Source organism: Lepisosteus platostomus, chromosome 17 (genome assembly GCF_059453375.1).
Source record: "Lepisosteus platostomus isolate fLepPlt1 chromosome 17, fLepPlt1.hap1, whole genome shotgun sequence".
NCBI lineage: Eukaryota > Metazoa > Chordata > Actinopteri > Semionotiformes > Lepisosteidae > Lepisosteus > Lepisosteus platostomus.
In genome coordinates, this window is record NC_142627.1 from 25,753,143 (window position 1) to 25,775,405 (window position 22,263).

General features: G+C 34.8%; 1 protein-coding gene across 1 annotated transcript in view; it reads right to left on the reverse strand.

Moving 5' to 3' along the window:
• The window catches only part of lmbrd1 (LMBR1 domain containing 1), a 91,291-nt gene that overhangs the window by 30,221 nt on the left and 38,807 nt on the right, over nucleotides 1-22,263 (reverse strand). The window contains exons 7-14 of the mRNA XM_088609778.1: nucleotides 22,016-22,089; nucleotides 13,188-13,313; nucleotides 12,850-13,002; nucleotides 6,527-6,591; nucleotides 5,862-5,964; nucleotides 3,783-3,887; nucleotides 3,102-3,251; nucleotides 1,877-1,958 (exon numbers count right to left, since the gene is read on the reverse strand). Coding sequence (XP_088465904.1) covers nucleotides 1,877-1,958; nucleotides 3,102-3,251; nucleotides 3,783-3,887; nucleotides 5,862-5,964; nucleotides 6,527-6,591; nucleotides 12,850-13,002; nucleotides 13,188-13,313; nucleotides 22,016-22,089 — 858 coding nt within the window. The remainder of the gene's footprint in view (nucleotides 1-1,876; nucleotides 1,959-3,101; nucleotides 3,252-3,782; nucleotides 3,888-5,861; nucleotides 5,965-6,526; nucleotides 6,592-12,849; nucleotides 13,003-13,187; nucleotides 13,314-22,015; nucleotides 22,090-22,263) is intronic.

Below are 22,263 nucleotides of genomic sequence, written 5' to 3' on the forward strand. Positions count from 1 at the left end.
AGTGCTGCTGTGGAGTGTGGCCCTCAGTAAAGAACTCTGCTTTCACATATGTTTTCCTGAGCATTGTTTGCCAAGTTTGAACTTCTCTGGAATTTTAAAGCAAAATCTGTTTCTATTTCACCTAATCTAAACAGACAATATTCAGGCATTAAACACATGAAAGTGTGTGAAAATCTAGAGCCCTCAATGTCAATGACTTCCAAAGACCTGTTGGGTTATTTGTTTTAATGCACCAGGTAGCAGAACAGAAAGAAATACAGAGGACAAATGTGTGCATATGAAACCCTGTACATGCTGACCTCTGAAAATGACCTCCTAGCACAGGGCTGAAGTGATTTCAAAATCAAATTCTTCTTTAAATGTTCCAGAGAGAAAGTCTCCCTGTAACTGCCAGTTTGTTGTTAAGAGAAAATGCTTCTCTAAACTATGAGGGCTGCAACAAACTATTCAATCTAAGGAGAAGAGACCTTCTGTGTTTTACTTAAGAAGTAATTAGTTCATGCGGACTGTGAGACTTATTCAGTTTCATCTTTTCCACTCCTATCACTGTCTGTTTCCTTTTCAATGTTTTAATTTTAAAACCTATACCTTCATTTTTCAGTTTGGCCATCTCCCCTGTACATTACCCAGTAACCTGCTCTGAGAAATAATTGCATCTTCACCAGAATTAAATATTCAAAGAGGTAGTAAAAGTAGCAAAGCAGGTAGTAAATCCAAAGAACTAAATACATTCAAACAGAAAAAACAACACTAATTATAAGGGCCACAAAAAAGGTGGTGCCACAAATCTCAAGTCATAAAACCCCAAGAAGACGATATGTTGTAAAAAACTACAACATAAAAATCATGTGATTTCACAGGAAGCGGATACATGATGGTTTCTACATCAAGAATATTTCCTGCTTGAATCCAGGTTTTGTTATTGCCTGCGGATACTGGATACTGGGTGTCACTGAATGAGGGCAACAAGCGACCCCACAGTGAAAGACATAAAAAAGGGAAATCTACAATAGTATTTCAATTTTAAAAAATAATGAAGAATAAATATATTGGCACTGACGCCTGTCAGCCTGGGTCAAACTCAGTTAGCTTGGGCTGTACACCACCACGTGAAGACAAGGTTACACAGCCTATTCTCAATAAATGTAAAATAATAAAGTTATTTTAAAAGACATGCCAGTAACCAACTTTCTTGACGTTTTGACTGGTAGTTTTTCCCCCCCATGATGTCCTGCACACTAACCTAACATTTCAACACCAACACAGAAATAATTTTACCTTAACACCACAAAAGTGTTATAATATGTAAACTATGTATTGTGTATATATTCAACCATTCACTAAGGTGTATAACTCCTGCACGTGTGCCTATAATAATAGTTAACATGATTAAAATTGAATTGCTACAGAAGCGTGATTACTCAGAATTTCAATATATGTTAAACAATGAACAATATCAAAGTCCAAAGAGCAGAGTACATCATGGCTAAACAAGACCATTAATGCCGCATATGGTTCAAATCAGTTGACTTATTTAGCCTTCCTCTGGATACCAAGCTCATTGCTACCATCAAAATCACTCTAGAAATACTAGTGATCTGGTCAAACCAAGTGGCTCAATCAGTAAAAGTGAGAAGCCTTCTCACTGAGCAAGACGCCTTTCAGGCTGAGCCCTACAGTTCAGACAGCCCTGCCCATGCCTTTGGCTGCCTCATGACTGGAAGTCTCCAAGCAGTGGAAGAAAACTGATTTAGCATCATTGTGACTTTTTGAGCTATGGGCTTTTCAGAGCAACATCATCTTCAATAACTAGCTGCCTGCAAGCTTGCAATGATGGCAGTGAAAAAGTTAAATAAAGATTTAGATCACTTCTTACCTTCAGGAGCATCTGCATCACATATCTTTGACATCCCAGTGGTAGAATTCCCCATTAAGGCATCAACAGATGGTATCTTACTCTGGGCAAAAAAACATATTTTAAGACATTAAGACATTGACATAAGATTTCATGATTTTAACACAATGTCATTCAGACAATCCTGCCAGCTATATCACAACAAACAAAAAAGATACAAATATTTTGTCAGTATCTATTTATGATTGGTTACAAACAATAGGAGGCTACTAGCCCTTTTGATTGGTAGTACATAACAGGTCCAGAAATCTTGAAAGAAACTGGTGTTTAAAATGTTTTTTGAAAAAAGCCAAAAAAAGGTCTTGATCTTGATACACCTGCAGAACCCAGTTTTAAATGCCATTCCACCTAGTTTTAATTTCAGTTACATTGTTTGCCCTTTTTCCTTCCACACGCAGACTAGAAGATGTAAATGTTAACATAAGAATCTTTTATACAGAATTTCTTCAAGCTCAATTTTGCCATTTTATATTTATAAGTTGCTTTATGCTACCAGGTGTTTTCACTTCGATATTATACAGTGTTTTGTGTCAATCAATGTAAAAAAATCTCAATTACATATATTGTAATTCTATATTGTAGTGCTATAAAATGCAAAAAAGTCCAAGGGGGGTGAATACTTTTGATAGCCGCTGGATACACAGTGCCTAACACTGGAATATGTGTCACAGATAGTCATAGCGATGGAGTGTACTGTATTCACCGAGCTCACTCAGCAAACCAGAGACTAGAAAGCTTCAGTTTCAAGTACAGTTTGCTACAAAGAACTGCATGAGTTACTCAGAGTGCTGAAGTCTGGGATGCCTGAAGCTATTTTTTCTGCTTCCAAGCAACAATAAATCAGATGTGAAAGTTTGTATTAATTGATGAAAACAGAAAGTAATTTGGGAATGGCTTGGCTGAATAATTGCAGAAAGTGCAGTAAATGTGGCATGAGAGAGACTACTCTGTACCACTAAAAGTACTAGCTGTCAACACTGAGCAGTATTCTTGGTTCCTTTCACAAAAATAGCATTGCTATTTGGCCCGTTAGACACGGTTGCACATATTTAAGTTGCATTTTCCAGCTGGGAAGAAAAAGGTGCCATGTCTTATACACAAAAGAAAATAAATCAGGAATTCTTGAAGATCCAACAGCCTTAAAGGACTACTGCTTTTCTGCCAGCTAGGCCAGTGTGCTTCTTACCTGCAGAAGGTACTTCTGGCTGCCATACATGACGTACTGAGGAGCCAGGCTGTAGATCATGTAGCTAGTGTGCAGAACAATCAGCAGAAGAATCATGCATAGAAACAGAAGAGCCTGGGGTTGGGTTCTTCCTGGTCTAATCTTGTACAACTGTCATAGAAATAAAGGACCAAATAGAAAGGGTTTAATAAAAACCATAGAAAACATAACTTTTGTTAATAATCCAAATGATCAGTACAATGCCTTAGAATGCAACTTCATAATTATTAGTAAGAAATAATTGTTTGTAACTCCATCAAACACAGTAGGAATGGAAAAAATAAAACAGCACAAAAGCACATCCTGAATACAATGGTTTTCCAAGTGAACCTCTATGTATTAACTGTACATTCTAAGATGAAATGTTATAAAATACAAGACAAGTCTTATTTTAATGCAAATCTTGTACATTATACTGACTGGCATTTCAAAAGACAGCCTTGAAAAGGACAAATATCCCTTTAGATAAAAATCAAACCTATTTTATTCTATGTTGCCTTCTAATACAACTAAGCCTTTTATTCCAAACCTATATTTTTTCTCCTTTGTCCTTTTTTTCATTTTCGGTTGTACAATCACTACTAATAACACCATTATCAATAATAACACTGTAGATCGACTATGTACTTTCCAACACATTACCCTTATCCAGAAGAACCATATGCCCATGTTCCGTATTCCTGCCATGGAGGTGAAGACAAAGTACATTGTGATAACAGTAATCAGGACATAATCCAATGGAAAGACCTGAAAGCAAGACACAATGAATTAGCCTCAATATTGTGTTAAGTTATAAATGCTGCATATAAATCCGGTTTTGTAGTACACACCAATATATCTTAAATATCCTTAATATTTTGTATAAACTACATCCACGTACAAAGTGGACAAATAATTGAAGCACTCATTTAAAATCACTTAAGACAGTATTAGGCCACCACATATGGCCAGTATGCACCAAGGAAGTGCGTGGAATTCTGCAGAACGGATACAGCACCATTCTCCCACAAGAAATTAAATCAGCTCAATCCTGGATGGAGATCGAAAATACTGTCTTGATTAGGTTCAATGATTAGGTTTGGGACTGGGAAGGACATGATATATGGAATCAGTGTCTTGCTCATCAAAGCACTGGGTGGCCACACATGCTCTGGATGGGGGTATTGTCATCATGGAAAACATCCCTCCCAGCAGAAAAGAAATGCTTCACATGGGGTGAAGACGATAAATAAGTATCATTAAGTAGCAATTAGCATTGGCCATACATTCTATGACAATAAGTGCAACCAAACCATGCCAGGAAAGTGTGCCCTGCACTCCATCCAGGGACAAAGTTCTTCAAATTGGCGCCACAATTGCACTGCTGCTGCCAAACGTGCCACAGGAATCACCCCTCTGTCAAAGTTGCTGGGGTCTCCTCTTACAGAATTGCTAGCCACAACTAAAGGCAGCCAGACCTATTTGCTCAATTAACAACTTAGCCACATTTGTGTGAAAGGAAACCTGCTTTCAATGTACTTGGTGGCCCTTATTTACACCCCTCAGGTGGATTCCATTTTTTGTCCACTAACTGATAATGTTGAAAAAATAAGCATTAATTATCAATTTAGTGCTGTTAATTGTGAAGGGCAATGGTTTTGCCACATTTCTTAAGACAGTAATTTAGAGGGAAAGATTTATATATCAATTTAACAATCTAAGGAATGACAATGAACAGCAAATCAAGGCCACTGAAAAGTGAGAACTGATAAAGAAGGCAAAGTCTGTCTGATCAGCCATAAGAGGGCTGTGTGAATTAGAGAACAGTAGTCACAGGTAAAGGAACAGTAGTAAAAATTAAAAGGATGTCAAAGAAATGTACAAATAAAGCATTCTTAAATATAAGCAGTAATATTACTAGAAATTGTACAAATAGCAAAAACGTTTTTTTAATTACATTTTAATGAAAATATGTCTGTCTATCCATTAAATTCCCTGACCTTAGTATTCTTAAACTGAAATCAAATCACTGAATGAACATTTCTAATGTTCTACATCAATCTGAACTTTTTCAGCAATTTTAATGCCTTGAAAGTTGACAGATGCTAAAGAGCAATATGCACTTTCAAGTGGGTAGAATACATACCGACCTGTGTTTTCAAAGATCTAACAAAAGGTTTTGGATAAATCACAAAAATGGTAATTACCATGTGTCCCAGAAGACCTAATCATTTTAGAATTTGAGAATCTGAGTTTCAGCTTGCCAACATTCTTGTGAACAATTTTTTATGAATGTTCAGCATCTGAACTATTCCTGCATTGAAATCGTACTTTCTTGGAACATGGACCTGCTGATTGTGGCAGGTTACATCGTGCGAGATATTTAAATCGATTAATGCACCACTTGTGCTGTGCAGAGACTGCAGCATCTGCTTCATTACATAAAGGAATTAAATCAGGTGATCCCAAAGCAAAACTGAAAGAATCAACACAGCAGCAAGGAAATAACTGGGGAGCCAAAATAGAAAATTGAATAAGGCAGACTAGTGTAGAACAGGATCAGGGTTAACAGGCTCCTGACTTAACAGGTTAACAGGCTCAGAGGGTCCATCATGTGCCACAAAAGAAAGCAAACAATTGAAGTGACCACACAAATTGGCAGGTTAAAGGCAACAAGAACTCAAAATATGTATACAACAGAAGAAATGTGAAAAATTGTATTAAAATGTATTTTATACTTACAGGCTGTAGGGCCAACAACAGTTCATTTAATGGATTGGTCAAATTAGTTCCAAAGATTATGAATCCAGAGTTGATTCCAGCAGAATGAAGAGCTTTATCCAAGCTGAATTTAAGAAACAACAAACAGTCTGCTCTTTATAATCAGCACAGTTATGTACAGTAAGCTGCACTTTTAATAGTACAAAACATTAACATATTGATTAGTGGTAGCATTGTTTTTTGTTTTTACTATATATATTAACACAATTTAATATACATTGTATAAATATATAGAGTATAATTATTTATGGATTGGATTATCATTTTTATTTAAAAAATAATATATCCAAAATAATAAAAATAAAAAAGTCCAGGTAAATTCACTTGCAGGGATTGGAGAGGGATTTAAGAGAAAAAGAAGAGAACTTAATAGCCAGGTCGTTTCTGGAAGCTGAACTGGTAACAGCTATCAACCATGGAAGAGTTTTGTTCTGTTGTTCTTCCAAAAAAATGATACAAAAGATTTCTGCTCATGACATAGTTTGAAGTGTAATCTAAACACTTAGTTTAAAAATCACTACTAATACTACTAATATGTACTAATACAAAATGCAAAACTAAAACTTAAGGCTATTCTGTTCTTTATCACTGTATAACATTAGCCTATGAATCCAAATAATACTCACTTTGATATGAAAAGTGCAATAGTAAACAAGAGAGCCACCAAGATGAAAAACACTCCACACACAATCTGAAATGAAGAGATGAATGCGTCAGAACACAAAACAAAATTAATTCTGAAGTGGACACTATTTTTATGTTTATACATAATGTCACCACTGAGGCATGATAGCTTAAGTTTGTTGGCAGTTCATTGATTGCACACAGAAGTGCACGCAGAACTCAAGTTTGCCCTTATACCAAAACACCAGAAAAAGTATTAATAATGTATAATATCTTCATAATAATATTGTATAATTAATTGATGCAATTTCTTCCATCTCAAACCAAAGTTCTTTTTCAGTACACCATGTGTAAAATCACTCAATTCAAAGTAAAAGCAAAAATATAAAATATAAAATAATTTAATTCAAACTCTGGTAACCACTTCAGAACACATTCTCATCATTGAAGGACTGTACATGTTAATTTCAAATGTTAATAAATAAAATACACTTGCACAAGTTTTGCATGTCCACTTCTTGGACATTGACTACTGGATTTTTGAAGACTTCATGGTATTCAATTTTGTATGTTCTAAACATAAGCCTATAGCTATAACTATAGCTAATTCAATACACACAATATAAATTGCAATGTGTCATTACTTAAATAATCAATTACCATTTAAGCTATACTAATTCAAATGTATACGCAGAATGCCCCAAAATATAAACTAATTTGCACAAAACATAGGAGACTGTAACATCCTTTATTTTTACTTTTTTACTTGTGAACCTTTATTTTTGTAAAATGCTGTCTTTAAAGCGGACAGCTTTAGTTCAGAAATATTTTTATTAATTGTATTCCCTGGTGAAAAAGTAAGATATTCTGTGCAAGTACTGTATATACCAGAGAAACAAACACCTGAATTTTTGTAATGGAATAAGAAATACAACATTCTTCATTACAATTATTTTTAACATTAATACCTTTTAATACATTTTTAAATTCTAAGTCAAAAAGCAATGCGATTTCAGTACTATCATGTAATAGCAGTTATTAGCAAGAAAATGTAAGCGGTAATGAGTAACAGATTTGTTTTTAGCACTAACCATTAAACCCATGTTTCACTAATGAGGCTTGTTGACTTTATAGACATGTAGGTTATGTTTTATTAGTGACAACAAAGTACCTAAATTTGTTCTTGGGCTGTCCATCATTTGTTAATGCCACTCATTAAGAACTCACAAACTCCTAAAATAGTTACCCAAAATGATTATCAAGTCAGACCTGATGAACACGAAAAAGAAAATGAACTCCCTATCTACCGTGCATGTCTTTCACTCACATGAAGGTGACTGTGTTTGGGTATTCTTAAAATATAGAACATCAATTTTGTAATCAAATGCTTATAATTTTGCTTATCAAATCAAATGCTTATCAATTTCCCTCCGGGATTAATAAAGTATTATCTATCTATCTTATAAAAAGCCCATGAGAATAACATTACAAAGCGGGGTCTAACACTAATGTACTGACAACCTTGGAATTTAATTTCAGTCCTAATATGTTCAAAAGTTTTGCCCATCTATGAAGCCTAATTAAGTCTTCCTGGTCCCTTGACACAGATCTGTATAGTGGCTATTGCATAATGAAGTTCTGCTAATACCCCAGCACAGCACTCCTTAATTGATATTTAAGTACAATTATGCTGTACACTTCTTGGTACTTCTTATGCTTGCGACAACAGATTTTTTTTCATGTATTGCATAGCCAGAAATAAAATATTTAAATTTCAGACCTACCACACCATAGTGCCATATTTTTCTAGGATAAGTGACACCCATAACAAAATCTGTGAAAAGCTCTTTAAAAAGCTCTTAGCTTTTAACTGCATTTAACTGCAGCCCTGGCAAAGGGATATGATAGCATCTCAGTGCTGTCACTAGTGCATCTACTAAAACAAAATACCTTGAATTATAAACGGGCAAAAAATCCTTGTGTATAAAGTTGATTATGTTTGCATAGATACAGAATTGCAATGCATTTACAGAGAAAGCTGTATATTAAATTGCAGTGATCACTGCAACAGGGATGTAAACATGAAATGTGCGCCTGGAGCAAGAATAAGACTGAAGTGGTTTAAGATGAGAAAGAATCTCTTTACTGAGCACCATGGTGAATGCTAAAACTTGACAGTGCAATAAAATAGACATCCCAAAACTACAATGACTGATATACAGTATATATACTGTAAGTGTTGAAATGTTAAATCACTTTTATCTAAATTTGTCCAATAAATGCAGAAGTAGAGTATCACTCACAATGAAGCATTAAGAAAATGTTTGTCCAACATAATTAAGAAATAACCTTGTTTCAGATACAAGATGGTGATTCTTAGATCTGCTGCTATATGTACATATTACACTGTCACAGAAAAAAATTTTCAATATGATTTCATTTGAAAAAGTGAACAGGGATTTGTCTCAGCAAGAAGAAGCTCCAGGTCAAGAACTGCAAGGGCATATATGGCACTGCACATCTGAGCACTGCCTCATCTCTCCCCATTAACACTGAAGTAAGCTACCGCTCATGTTTTCTTCATATGGAATAGGAAAGCTTCATTAGATCATCACTGGTAAGTACAAATCAATTTGGTGCAACTGCTATTTTCAGGTCTCTTTCCAAAAACCTAATAATATTAACCTTCTTAAAATATTCTGTATGGTGTTATATTACACTGAGAAGCATAAGAACTTTAATTGCAGTGTGCACACAAACCTGTATGGTTGGAAATCCCCAGAGAAATCAGGTTTATTTTCCTCTTGCTAACTAAATACATGAAACTCAAAACAAATTGCTCTAAAATTCTGCTTTATTCATCAAGCTAAACAGTACCGATATGGCCAAGATCTTTTCCATTTACAGGATAATGGAGCGCTCACCACAGTAGAGCAATTTCAAGTTAATTGTCTTGGATTCCCAAATGTGATGCTACAGTTAACAGAACACCATCAGGATACTAATCGCTGAAGTATAATATTATGAAGCACACAAAAAAGTCCCCATCCTTCTGTCAAATCTGATTACATCTGAAGAGAATTCTTTATCCCTCTGTGGACAAACTAAGAAAATATTACAATAACACACTGGTGTTTTAGAGCACATTAGCTGTGTATGTGTAGTAAAGCTAAAAATGCACATTGCACAATTACTGCTTTTTGAGAATTAGTGGCCTTTTAATTTAAATTTCATATTAAGGTACAGCCACACTTCCCTAGCCCAAGGCAGAATTCGACAAAGATACCGAGGTATCTGGGTTTGCCTTCGCTTCCAGATAGAGTCATGGAATCTTTAATGAACTTGGTTTCATTTCCTCCAGCTACAGCACGTTGTCCCCTGTCACTATATTGGCACATTGTTTTGGATGTTCTGGTCTAGAATTCAAAGATGTCACCTACTGGTCCGTCAACATCACATATACAGCAACAACCTTTACTTTAGAGGTCTTCCAGCTTAGTACTGACCAGGCACAGTCTTGCTTAGCTTAGATCAGGCTAAGCAGTAACAAATACTACAGGATTCATCATTTGGTATCGTAATACAACAGATAAGCACTCTCATGGATATTTTTGATCTGTTGAGCATTTGTTAAGCAAATCATATTTCACATCAGATCTGAGACAAATCAGGATGAAATACTTTAATGTTATTTTCATTTATGTCACTGTAACAAACAGTAAACCAATCCAGTTATTATCCTGAATTCAGAGCAAGTGAAGTTAGATTTCTAACAATTACCAGCTCTCCCTATTGCTATTCATATTGAATCTTAAGACTTCATTATCCAAGTTTACTAACATTTAAATATTTCTGAAAATGTTTGCTTTAAAAAATGTATGAAATATTTAAACATGTCCTGACAACACAACTTGATTAAAATAATAAAAAAAACTACATTCCATAAAACTAAATGCAATATTTGTCACTGGTATGACTTAAACTTCACTGAATGTTGTCATGAAAATTAATCAAATACCTCCCTAAACATAAAATAACAGCTATACTGAAACAATTAATCAAGTTATTATATAAAATGCTAGCAACGTTCAGCAATATTTAGATGGTACATTTTGATTTTCTGACAACAACAAGCATTAAAACTAATACACAGTTTACATGCAATGCAACTATAGCTTTAAGCTTAGGACTACTGTGTATACCAAAACCTATCTTTACCTATTTTACCTTATGTTATGCTCCAGGTTTCGTGGTTATTTGTATGTTTTGAATTTACTGCCTAAAAACATTTCAGGTACATCTCCATTATGACTGTTTATACCAGTGTGGGCAATGTTGAGAAACTTGTAAACATCAATTAAATACTTCACTGATTGTACCAGGAACAGGATCTGCATTAAATTGCATTGTGTCTCTGGGAGAACAAAAATGGCACCGTTTTACTAAAAGCTATTTGCTATAATAGCTAACAGCTAACAGTTTGCCTTAGGAAACTTGTATACAAGGTTAAGTATTCAATATAATAACTGCAAGATATTAAACTGCTAGCTATTACCAATGTCCTTTTCAGCTATTGGATAAAAATCAGAGGGGTAATATATGGTAGCCGATGCTTAAAGGCTTTAAAAAGCCTTTATCAAGAACCTGAATTGTTCCAGTTCAACATTGTGCTCTTCCTTGCCTTATACAACATCAAAAACTAAAGGAAAGGCATTCTTATTCTATCATTACCCACTGTGATCTGTGTTTTAAATGAAGGCTAGAGGGTTGTGGTTTCAAATCTCACATGGGATACCAATGTTGTAGCCTTTGGCAAGGTGGTGTAGTCAAATTGCTGCAGCAGATTCCCTGTATAATTGGGTCTCTAGGTTGCTATTGTAAAATTAGAATTTGTTCTCAATTGACTTGCTTGGCAAAATAAAAAAAAAATAGATTGATCCCTTTAAGACGCATCACCGTGACTAGTCAGTGTCTTTAGATCATTACCAAGTATTGCACACATACAGTACATTTTCTCTGCCAAAACAGCTCTCTGAAATTGAACTGTTGAACACTGGTCATTTAGTCTGAGCCTAAATATGACTGCTATAAGTCCTATAAAAAGAACAGGATCTTTTTTTTCTTTATGATCTGTTACCAAATTATATCTTACAGTGATACATTATTTGCTCTCAATTCTGTTTCTGTAGGCACCCTGTATGTACCATATACTTACAAAATACAAAATCTGCAAATTTGTAGAACATCTTATCAAAAGAAAAAAATAACTCTTTTCTTCTTAGGTGGCAGATATTGTGGCTTTCAGAACTTGGTACAGGCATTTTCATTGTGTTCAGAAAGAATATAATCTCATTTTCCATTTTACATGGCTGAAATAACATCATCTGGAGGCACTGCAGATAAATGCATTCATCCTGTTTTTTGAAGCTACTGCAGTTCAATTTCTGCCTCACAGGTTAGCGTAGCACAAAGAAATGAAATTTATTTGCTGTGCACAAGCTACGAAGATTTCTCAATTCCAAATCCAGCAGCATATGACTACTGAAATACAAGTGTAATGTGACTTTCATCTTACTGTCATTTTCTCCTGACATTGTTTTTTTTTTAAAATATTTTTAGGCCTACAGTCATATGATCATTTCATATAATTATAACTAAATATTCTTTTCCACCTTTTAGCATACAGATTCATATCAATTAAACTTCTGAGGAGCTTCTCATTAAATTTAAATTCCTCAAAGTGATGAGCAATATGGTTGTACAGATTATGCTGTTCTTTTTTAATTAATATATTCTATCACATATTATTACTATTAGAAGAAAATATTAATAATTAGTAATACTTTCTTTTATCACCTTGTATATCCCCACAAGATTGATTTTTTTAATTCATACTGTACTATAAAAACAAAACAGACAAAGCTATCTGTCCAGATCAGACAGAAAGGGTATTATAATCTGTTATATCATGTGCATGGGTTTATATAAGATTTTTTGCTTACCATGACTGATGCAGTGACTAATGTAACTGGCTGCAACATTGGGAGCTTCAGATTCAAATTAGGAACTTGCCATCAAATCAGTTAAGGACAGCCTCAACAGACTTTATTGCAAGCACCTCCCAACAATCACTCCAGTGCTCCAATGGAGTACATGAGATGAACACAAACCTGCTAAAGGCATTTTCACACCTGGTGTGCATCAGGCAAATGTGAGCCTTAGTCCAGCATGCAAAACTCATTGGACACAGCAGCTGTGACATCTTAACTCTTAACTCTGCTATTTCTGATGGAAGTAAAATGATCATGTTTTTAGCCTACTTCACCTTAAAAGGACGAAGGGCTCTGCAGAACATAGTGCAGCAGTTCTTTTCAGCTATTTCCAAGTGTCTCTCCCTTCGTTGAAGAACCTGCAGCTTTGACTCCAGTTGGTGCAGAGCACACCTGTCTCTGGAGGACAGGGGTCGGCCATCGGTACACTGGTGAAACACAAGGAACACACTGACGGATCATCCACAGCAAGAGCACATAAACTGTTCACAATTGTCAAGTCACATGTGTTATGTTAGCAAATTCAGTTATTGAAAATTTGCCATTTCATCTGAAATACATGTTTTTTAAAATATATTTTCATTAAAAAAGCCATGAATCATCAGTGACCAACCGTGGCTTTGATCTTCTCTATTTGGTGCTCTACTTCCTCGATGTCTTCTACATTTTCCAGACGTTCATATGCAACACTCCGAGTGCCTTTTATGAGGTTTAGGGGCAGGACAGACATACCATAGGCCTGAAAACAAAAGGCAAAATATGAAATTATATGCGTGTGTCTGTGCATGAAATACAAACACCCTTGCACAAAAATGTATACAAGAAACTATAAACATTAAACAAGGTGTTTCCTTAGTAATTGTTTTTAGTAAGTACTAGAAATTGCCCCCAAAGGAGTACAAAATAAATTCATGCATTCTATGACAACTCACTTGGATTCTGACAAGAAGAAATTCAGTGCTACTTGAATACAGTAATTCTTGCAATCTGTTGCCTAACAGTGCCCCCTTGTGGCAATAAAAATGTTTTTCCTACTGTGAAGGAATTGGAAAGTGGGCATGGGGATTGGTCTTCCACTAATCTTTTAGAGTGCGCATATCTGTCTGACATCATTTATAAGTATATTGGCTTTTAAAAGAATAAAAAAATGAAATATCTACAAGTATTTTGCAAATTGATAACATTCAGAGGTGACCTGACCAAACAGAAATACCCATAGAATTGTCTGCATTTTAAAAAATATCACTGGGCTGTATTTTGGCAGAAGAAAACCACATTTCCAACTTTAGTGAACATCACCAGTAGGTGTATGGCTGTAAGTCAACATTACGTACAAGCAAAGATATTGACAACCGCAATCAGCAATACAGAAGGATATGAGACTTACCTTATAAGGGGATTGGGCTCAGAAATATAGGTTTTTATATAGTTCAGCTGTCTTTCTTGCTAATGCTTTTTCTAATACTCACTGCTATTTATTTTACTGACCATGTAAAGATCTAGGATCCATAATGAAAAAATAGAAGTATGGATTTAATCTAAAAAAACAGCAAACTATTATTTGGTATTGTAAATTTAGAGCACTCACAGATGAAGAGGCTGTTTGGTATACTATTAGTTGATATTGAAGCCATCAGCTTTTTTAAAATGGATCACAGGGCTCCTTAGTTGAGAACATGAGCCGAATGCCAAGCAAGTTCATAGAGGAAGCCGGCAATGAGAAAGCTTTTACTTCTGACCATCAATAAATGAGTGACTTTGACGAAGAGAAAAAAACAAAATAGACACCAGTTTGTTCTGCAGAAACCAATGAAACAAGCTTCCTCTTTTATAGTTGAAAAATATTTTTTTATTTGGAAATAAATAAATCCCACCTGTCCTGTCTGAACTTAAACTCACTGTAGATATTAACATGAACTTGGTGTCTAAACAATAAAGAGAAGAGTGCAGACTTTTTATGGTTCAACAGAAACAGGTGGATTCAGAGACCCAGATGTGCTAGTGAAATCTTCATTTTTGCAGGCTGTAGGAGTACCTTTTCTGCTGTGAATGCAGGCAGCCTGTGGCAACAAAAACTCCCTGCACATAGAACCTACACAAAGACCCTATTTAAAGGAAATGTAGCACATTATCAAAAATGAATTACCACTTTCTTTCTACAGCAAACAGCAGGGACAAATGTTTTGCCTTCAGATTTTGGTACTCATACCATATTTACACTATCTTTACAAAAAGAACAGATTTGTAAAAATCAACTTCGGATACATTTTAAGAAATTCATAGCACCACGAAGTTATCTTAATAACATGAATAACTTCAGTGATTTTTACAATGCAGACATTTTGACATTTCAAGTTGCTAATATTAAACTGGAAGATTATGACTGGCTTAATAGAAAATGCATATGCAAATCCCAATGACATACAGTTAAGATACATTTTACTCATTACCACCTCAGTAATAATACAACATTGAAAAGACCAAGAGCTATAAAAGGCCATAGCACATGTAAAAAGCCAGTTACTAGCATATCATTTGAGAATATTCTCAAATGATATGCATCCGTCTCCTGTAAGGGAGCAATCAATAAATATATTGATTCTACATGAAATATGAAATATGGCTCTGAATGCATTTGAACTCCCACTGATAGCTGCCTTAAAGCTGTTGCATTATTTCAAGCTTAGTAATGTCGCAGAAACCAATGAGGCATGCTCTAATTACACCTCAAACATCAAAAGCCCCTCTACAGAAGCAGCTGAGCATTTTAAGGGAAAATCTACTGCTTGGTACTAAACACAATATGAGATTATTCTGTATTTATTCTGTACACTGTCAGAGTACATTAAACCCTCACAGCAACAATTCTCCTACTGGTGATTTTACAGTTGCACAGATACATTATTAGTTAAAAAGAGAAACTGGTAAAACACATCAATCCTAACAATTCTTTAAGCTTTGCTTGATTCTGATAAATTACAGAAAACCATTTAACTTCTAAAGACTACATGATCCAGTAACACCAGACTGAGAAAGGATGTGATGCATCACATTAACAGAATAGTCAATAATTATTAATATCCAGAATAACTCAAACTATCATTTCCATACTTCAGATGTAAAGCACTGGTTATGTTTTGATTTCAAGTCCTGACATATTTTAAAATGTAACCAAGAAAGGAAAAAGACATGAATTATTCATCAATGTTCTATCGCTTCTGTCATAAGCATTTTTTCTTTGTACCTTAAGCCATTTATTTTATAGTCTTACACACATCAAAAGAGCTTCTAAAATATATGCCAATCTGAAAAATACAATGTAATGTTTTTCGAACAAAGATTATTATGATAGGTATTAGTTTATTTTCTAAAAAACATTTTGCAACAAAAAAACTGATAAAGCTTTTAATAACATTAAGAAAGACTGGCACATTTTTTTGCTGCATATATTCTGGATTTTAGCAGAATTTGAAAGTAATTGAATGTGGGTATTGTGTTGAGGCCTGCAGCAGGAAGGAAGCTGTTATTTAAAGTATGCTTAAATGCATACTTTGTAGTGACAATTTTCATTAGAAACACATCTAGTGTAAGTGCATAAACCAGTTATACTCCTCAGAGCTAATGGACAAGCTGATGTATGCCCAAGCCTATTTTAATTATTTTCTTTGCAACAAATCTTAAAGAAAAGTTTTCTAATGGCATTAACTACAAGTGATCAAATCTCTACCATAAAAGTTAAGAATGTAGAGCTTGGCTTGGCTCTCATGTACTTATCCTTAGTGGCTTCTCAGAGACATCCTGCTTTGATATACAGGAAGATGAAGCAAACCAGGTGTGCTGATCACCATTACTCCAGTCCAATGTTTTTAATTAGAACAGACAATGGAAATTTATTATAAACTGGTATTAAAAATAAAACAATTCTACCAAAACTACAGTTTTGTAATTAAGTATCCACATCATACTATGGTACAGAGGTCTTTTTAAGAGGAAATGACAAATAATGACTGTTATATGTCCAAGGTTGTTTTTCAAGGTTTATTCTTAAAACAACCCTTAATGCACCCTTCTAAAATGAACCCCTCACAACCCTCTACAATCATTATTGGAAGTAGTCACCTGTAAAATGGGGTAGTGGGAAAAATCTGGAAAAGTGTAATGGGTCATAAATAAATGAGTTATTCATGCAGGAACTTTTCAATAAAGAAACCAACATGCCTCAGGTATCAGAAAGTACTAAATAGTGTTAGTACAGTTAATTGTGAGAAAACAAGAGATGTTGATTCTTAGGTCATTGCAAAACACAGAGAGGTAGTATGAACTCAGTTGCATGAACTACCAAACAGGTTAGTAGCATCAATAGCCTCTGATTTGTAACTTTATGTAATAGTCAATGCAAGTTAAATAAGTTTTTAAAAATTCTTTAAATAACAATAACAGACACTGATGGAGTATACCATATGATATATTTATAATTTTCAGAATGGTTTTATTGAAAAATTATATTTCAAATTACAACCAGTAAGCATTTGGGGATAGGTGAGTTTAAATTCAGAAATAGTTAAAAGAACAGAAAACTGAGTACAGATAAGAAGTATATATTGAACTGGTGATATAATCAATGTAGTATGACAAAGATCTGTATTAGGTCTTGTGCTCTTGCTTATTTATATTAATGATCTAAATGGTTTAACAAGCACTGCAGCATAAGCTAATGAAATTCAAAAAGGAATTTGATACAATTCTGGGCAAACACATGGTATACACAGATATTTAAGTTAGTATTACAAGTCACTGTAGCATCAAGACATATTCTATTCATAATTAAGGATTTCTGCCCCACATATTCTGCAATAGAAGAAATCTTGTGCTTGCGAACTCACAGTTCTTTTCACCTGATCAACAAAATAAAGACAGCTGGTCTCTTTGTGAAAATCCTGAATATCAGAGCATATTCACGTCCAAGCTATGGCTGGGACGAAACTGAGTTTTGCCATTTATCTAACCTGCAGCTGCACCCAAGAAAACAGCTGTGCACAGACACAGCCGGAGCATTAGCGCTAGATGCTGAGGCCCAACATTAGGCAAGCAGCTGCCAAGCCGGACCATTAATCCAGCCAGCTCCGTCTTCTCTGATGGCCAAAGGATCTTTGAGTATAGAACTTCTTTATTTTTTTTATAATACTCTAACGATAAACTATTATTCCAAACACATTTTTGATGTTTATTTCATGATCGTTAATATGCATTAGCTTGTATCTGAGATAATGAATGTGGTGTAATTATAGCAGACAAATAAAACCTACGTGGGTAAACCATATTTTTATAGTGGATGTATTCCAACTCTGAAGTTAACAATTCTTGTAATCCCTAAGTGAATGATCAGTTTTGTATTACAGCAGATTAGTTATTACATATTATCTATTTCTGATGCTTTTTGGTGCTATATCAATATATTTACATTTAGAATCTGTGTTTGAGTCCATCAATTTTGTTTGATTAAGTCCTAAAAGTTGTCAAGTATCCATTTACCACTACCATTTCTGATTGCCACAGTAAATTAAAACCCTCACATCACTACATCACTAATAAAAATGAACTTGATACGAAACTCGAGAACAATATGACTTCTGGACAATATGAGGAAGCAATAAAAAAGACTGTAAGAATCTATAGCTAAAAAGCATAGAATTTAAATCGAGGGATGCTATGTTAAAAATGTACAGTGCATCACAATTTTTATGTACATAGAATCATAGAATCAGTCCAGTGAACATCATATTAGACATCACTGGGCTTAAAGGTACACTCTATACTGACAGGCTAAAAGTGGATTGCATCTTTTTAGTTTTAAGAAAAAAAGCACAAAGTGTTGTGTGGATCTAGAACAAGCTATCCAACAAGCTTAGCCATGTTGACTAAGTTGATACCCTGACTTCTTTCGAGGATCCTGGTCTCAGTGCATACCACAGATCATTGCATCTTAAATGAAGACCCCACTGATATGTGACACAATTAGTAAGGTTTCAGGGGCCAAAGTCAACTTTGAGGAGCTACTGTATAAACAAACCACCAAAGCTCTTTCTAGTAATCCATACAATGCTGCTTTAAATTAAACAGCAGTATGGCACCAAGATGAATAATAAGTTGATCTGAAAAACCATTTGTTAAATGCCATTGCGTTGTACTACTGAAAAGAATGTGATAAAACTATGGAAAAGTTTCCTTTTTTGTAAACAATTGTACAACATTTCCTAAACAATACGTTAGATCTTCGGCCTCTAAAACCAAATTATAGCTGTTGTATTAAAGTCCTGAAAACTAATCTCTTCACCTTTTCTTTCTGCATCAGCATCTTACAGCTGAAGATTTGAAAGTGCAGCACATGGGGCAAAGCCATGAGCCCTACTCAACATCCCTTGCAAGGAGCTTTTTAAATCATACTCCAGAGATTCAGAGTGAATTACACAGCCCTGGTCTATTAAACCTTCAGGCCAGGGGTAAAACACATTATATATAAAGATTGCACTCTTGGAATTCATGGTTTTCAAACAGAGAACAGCCTTTTTGTTCTTATGGGAAGTGTTACAAATGAAACGCAATTTGTGATCTGTATAGTAGGAATATGTTTTAGAAGTGTATCTTGATTTTTAGGCAGTGTTTTAGGTTGTAGGTTCAATTGGATGAAGGCTTAACCTTTCTTCAAGGATGGTTATGTTTTGGGTGATTTATTTTCACACCTCATGAATTGGTCTGATATATTGTAATTCAAAATAAGAATCTGGATTTCTAAATATTCTGAAACATACCTTTGGTAATTGAGTCGAGAAAGGACGAATGTGTTGACCAGCTTTTCACCAACAGTAAGCAACAACATAGGACATAGTCTAGCAATATTTCTGAGGTGGAAGCATGATGTTTTTGCACATGTGGGGCAAACATCAAGCTTGGATCAAATATCACCTCATGGTTCTCAATTTAGATTGAAATGCAAGTACAGTGCCATCCACAGACAGGGCTACTGTATTAGTATGCTTTTTAGTCTATCAGTTATTTCACAGTTCTGCTAGTCTCCTCAATGTGTGTGATAACTCCGCATATTTTATTTTAGCACTTCAGGGTCCTTCAGAGAAGAAAATGTTTGCTTGTGTTTCAAAGCATTTTTTATCTTTTGACCAGCTTGAGCGCATTTGATTAGTTCTGCAGTTCCCACAACACATGAAGGGGGATCAGAGTTTCTGTTTCCCCTGTGGTAAACTCATTCTGTATGTCCTTTTCTTCAAGGGGTAGATGGTTTGTGTTTCTATATATGCACACTCTACATACTGGAAATATCATATACACATATATTCTAATTTATATTAGCATTGTAGAAATGCTATTTGTTACTCATTTCCTTTACGTCAAGCCACAAACAGTAGCAAATCTGTACTATATTAAAATGTTTGTGTTTAAACAGAATGCATAATATTTGCTATGAAAATACACTATAGTATTTTAGTCAATGGTAAATTACCATACATTTATTTGGGGATGAAAATGAGAAGCTACTTAAAAAGCAATTTAAAGCAGCATCACAAAATGCATTTTAAATTATGTTTTTGCAGTGCAGCAAATTTATTAAACATAAATTGCTTGCTTTTTGTTGGAAACAGTATGCCAAATGTGATGATACCACCACATAGTATAGTTACAGAAGACAGCGTGAGCACCTTTCATTTTTAATATCGTTCACTAATAAATTTAGCTAGCAAAGTATTAACTATACTTTCAAAGGACCACTGAAATACAATTTGCAACATTGTTAGACACAATGAATAAATAACACTGTACTAAAATGAAAGCTGCCAAAATTTGTGTCTGTAACTGTACTTGGACTAATGGGGAATAATCAGGGGATGGAGAAAAATACTAGCTGAAGATCTAACTGTAAAACAAAATAGGTGTCAAAAATGAAATTTCCAATATAACAATGCATCCTAGAAAGGGTAGCTGCACTCCACCTTTTAATGATTACTTCAAAACAGCAATGAATGTCATACTACAGACATTTACTTAAAACTGCCCAGAAACTGAAACTGTTTATACAGATTAGAACAGAGCTCAATTAAGAGAAGTTCTAGTCACTGTGAGGATTTGTATTTTGATACTTTTAGGACAACACATTTATTTTCAAACTGCACTTAAATTATAAATCTTAACAGCCGTCCATTGGATGTTGGAAACGTCAGACTAAAACATTTGTTCCTTTTCAGAAGCAGTAAACGGTATTGTTATGTTTTTGAATTAATTCTAAGTGGTCAGCTTTGGACAAGAGTCTATGATAAATTAGCACATACTGTACAGCTCTTTTGTTATCACCACATAAGGAACTAGTCACTTTGACTCCATTAGGTTAATGAGGCAAAGTAATAAGACTTGAAATTATAACTTATGTGCTCAATCCTAAACAATCTATAGCAGGTAAAAAAAATACATTTTTTGTACAGACACCGATGGCCTTGACAATTACCAGACCACACCAAAAACGGAAAACTTGATACAAAGTAAACTACAAAAGAATATGAAAACATTTTTGACTTCTGGCACCGATTTGAGATTTGTTCATGGACTATGCACAACGGCTCCAGCTTCAGAGACCGTGTGGGACACTTAAGACGTAACTTACTGTAATTCCTTTTGACAGCTCTAGGGAGATGTCAGGGTTTCTGGCTTCATGTTTTAATAGAAAGAAACTCGCAGAAAAGTTATTTTTATTTTTTTCCTTTGTTTATCCAAACTGTTGTTTTGCCTAGCTCCACTGTGGTACTAAAGCCCTGAAGCACTTTACAGCCTAGTTACCATGAGAGCAGCTGTGAAAAATCTATGACATTAACCAGGGTTACAGCACAGTTAGTTTTTCTTACTTAAAACAGGCAGCTACAGAAGGGAGCAGGAATCAAAATACAGGCAAGGATTATTAGAATTTTCACTCATTAGGTTGGTAGACATACAGAAAATAAGAAGAGTTGGGCCATGCTTATGCACTTGAAAGTCACACATTCTAACGATATAATAGATATGGTAAGTTATGCTTCAGCAAAATACTCTAAAGAATCGCTCAATGGTTCTTAAATTCTGTTTTTTCCATGGTATGACTGAAAGGTGTCAAGGACTGACGCACAGGGCCCAGAGCATTTAAGCTAAAAATAATTTCAACAAGTTATTTGTGCTGCTACATTTACTCAGACAAGTGGTATAGTTACAAAACATTCACTCAAAGCCTGTTTGCAGTGACACTTCCCAGAACATGAAAGTACTGTGCCTTTAAGAAATGACCAGCCAAATGTCAAAACTTCCATTGCCAACACACAGGTCAATTTGTACTGTCATAGTTCTCCTGAGTACATGGAAATCAATGTTAATGAAGTGGTAGCAACCACTGGTCCTTTTCCTACTTACCGTGTATGTGATCACTGCCAGCATTCCAATCAAGGTCAAGGAGCTAATGGAGAAGGACAGGGCAGCCAAGCCATCTGCAAAGCAAAATGGTAAAAGGCATCTGAGATGTGTGTTTGAACTGCAGTATACATAGCACTAAGCTACACAGAGAAAAAAACCTTTCTGAAAAAGAAAAAAACTAACTTTTTTCAATACTTAACTTATAATACACAATCTATCATAATCAACTGTATTTAAAACTATTTAGA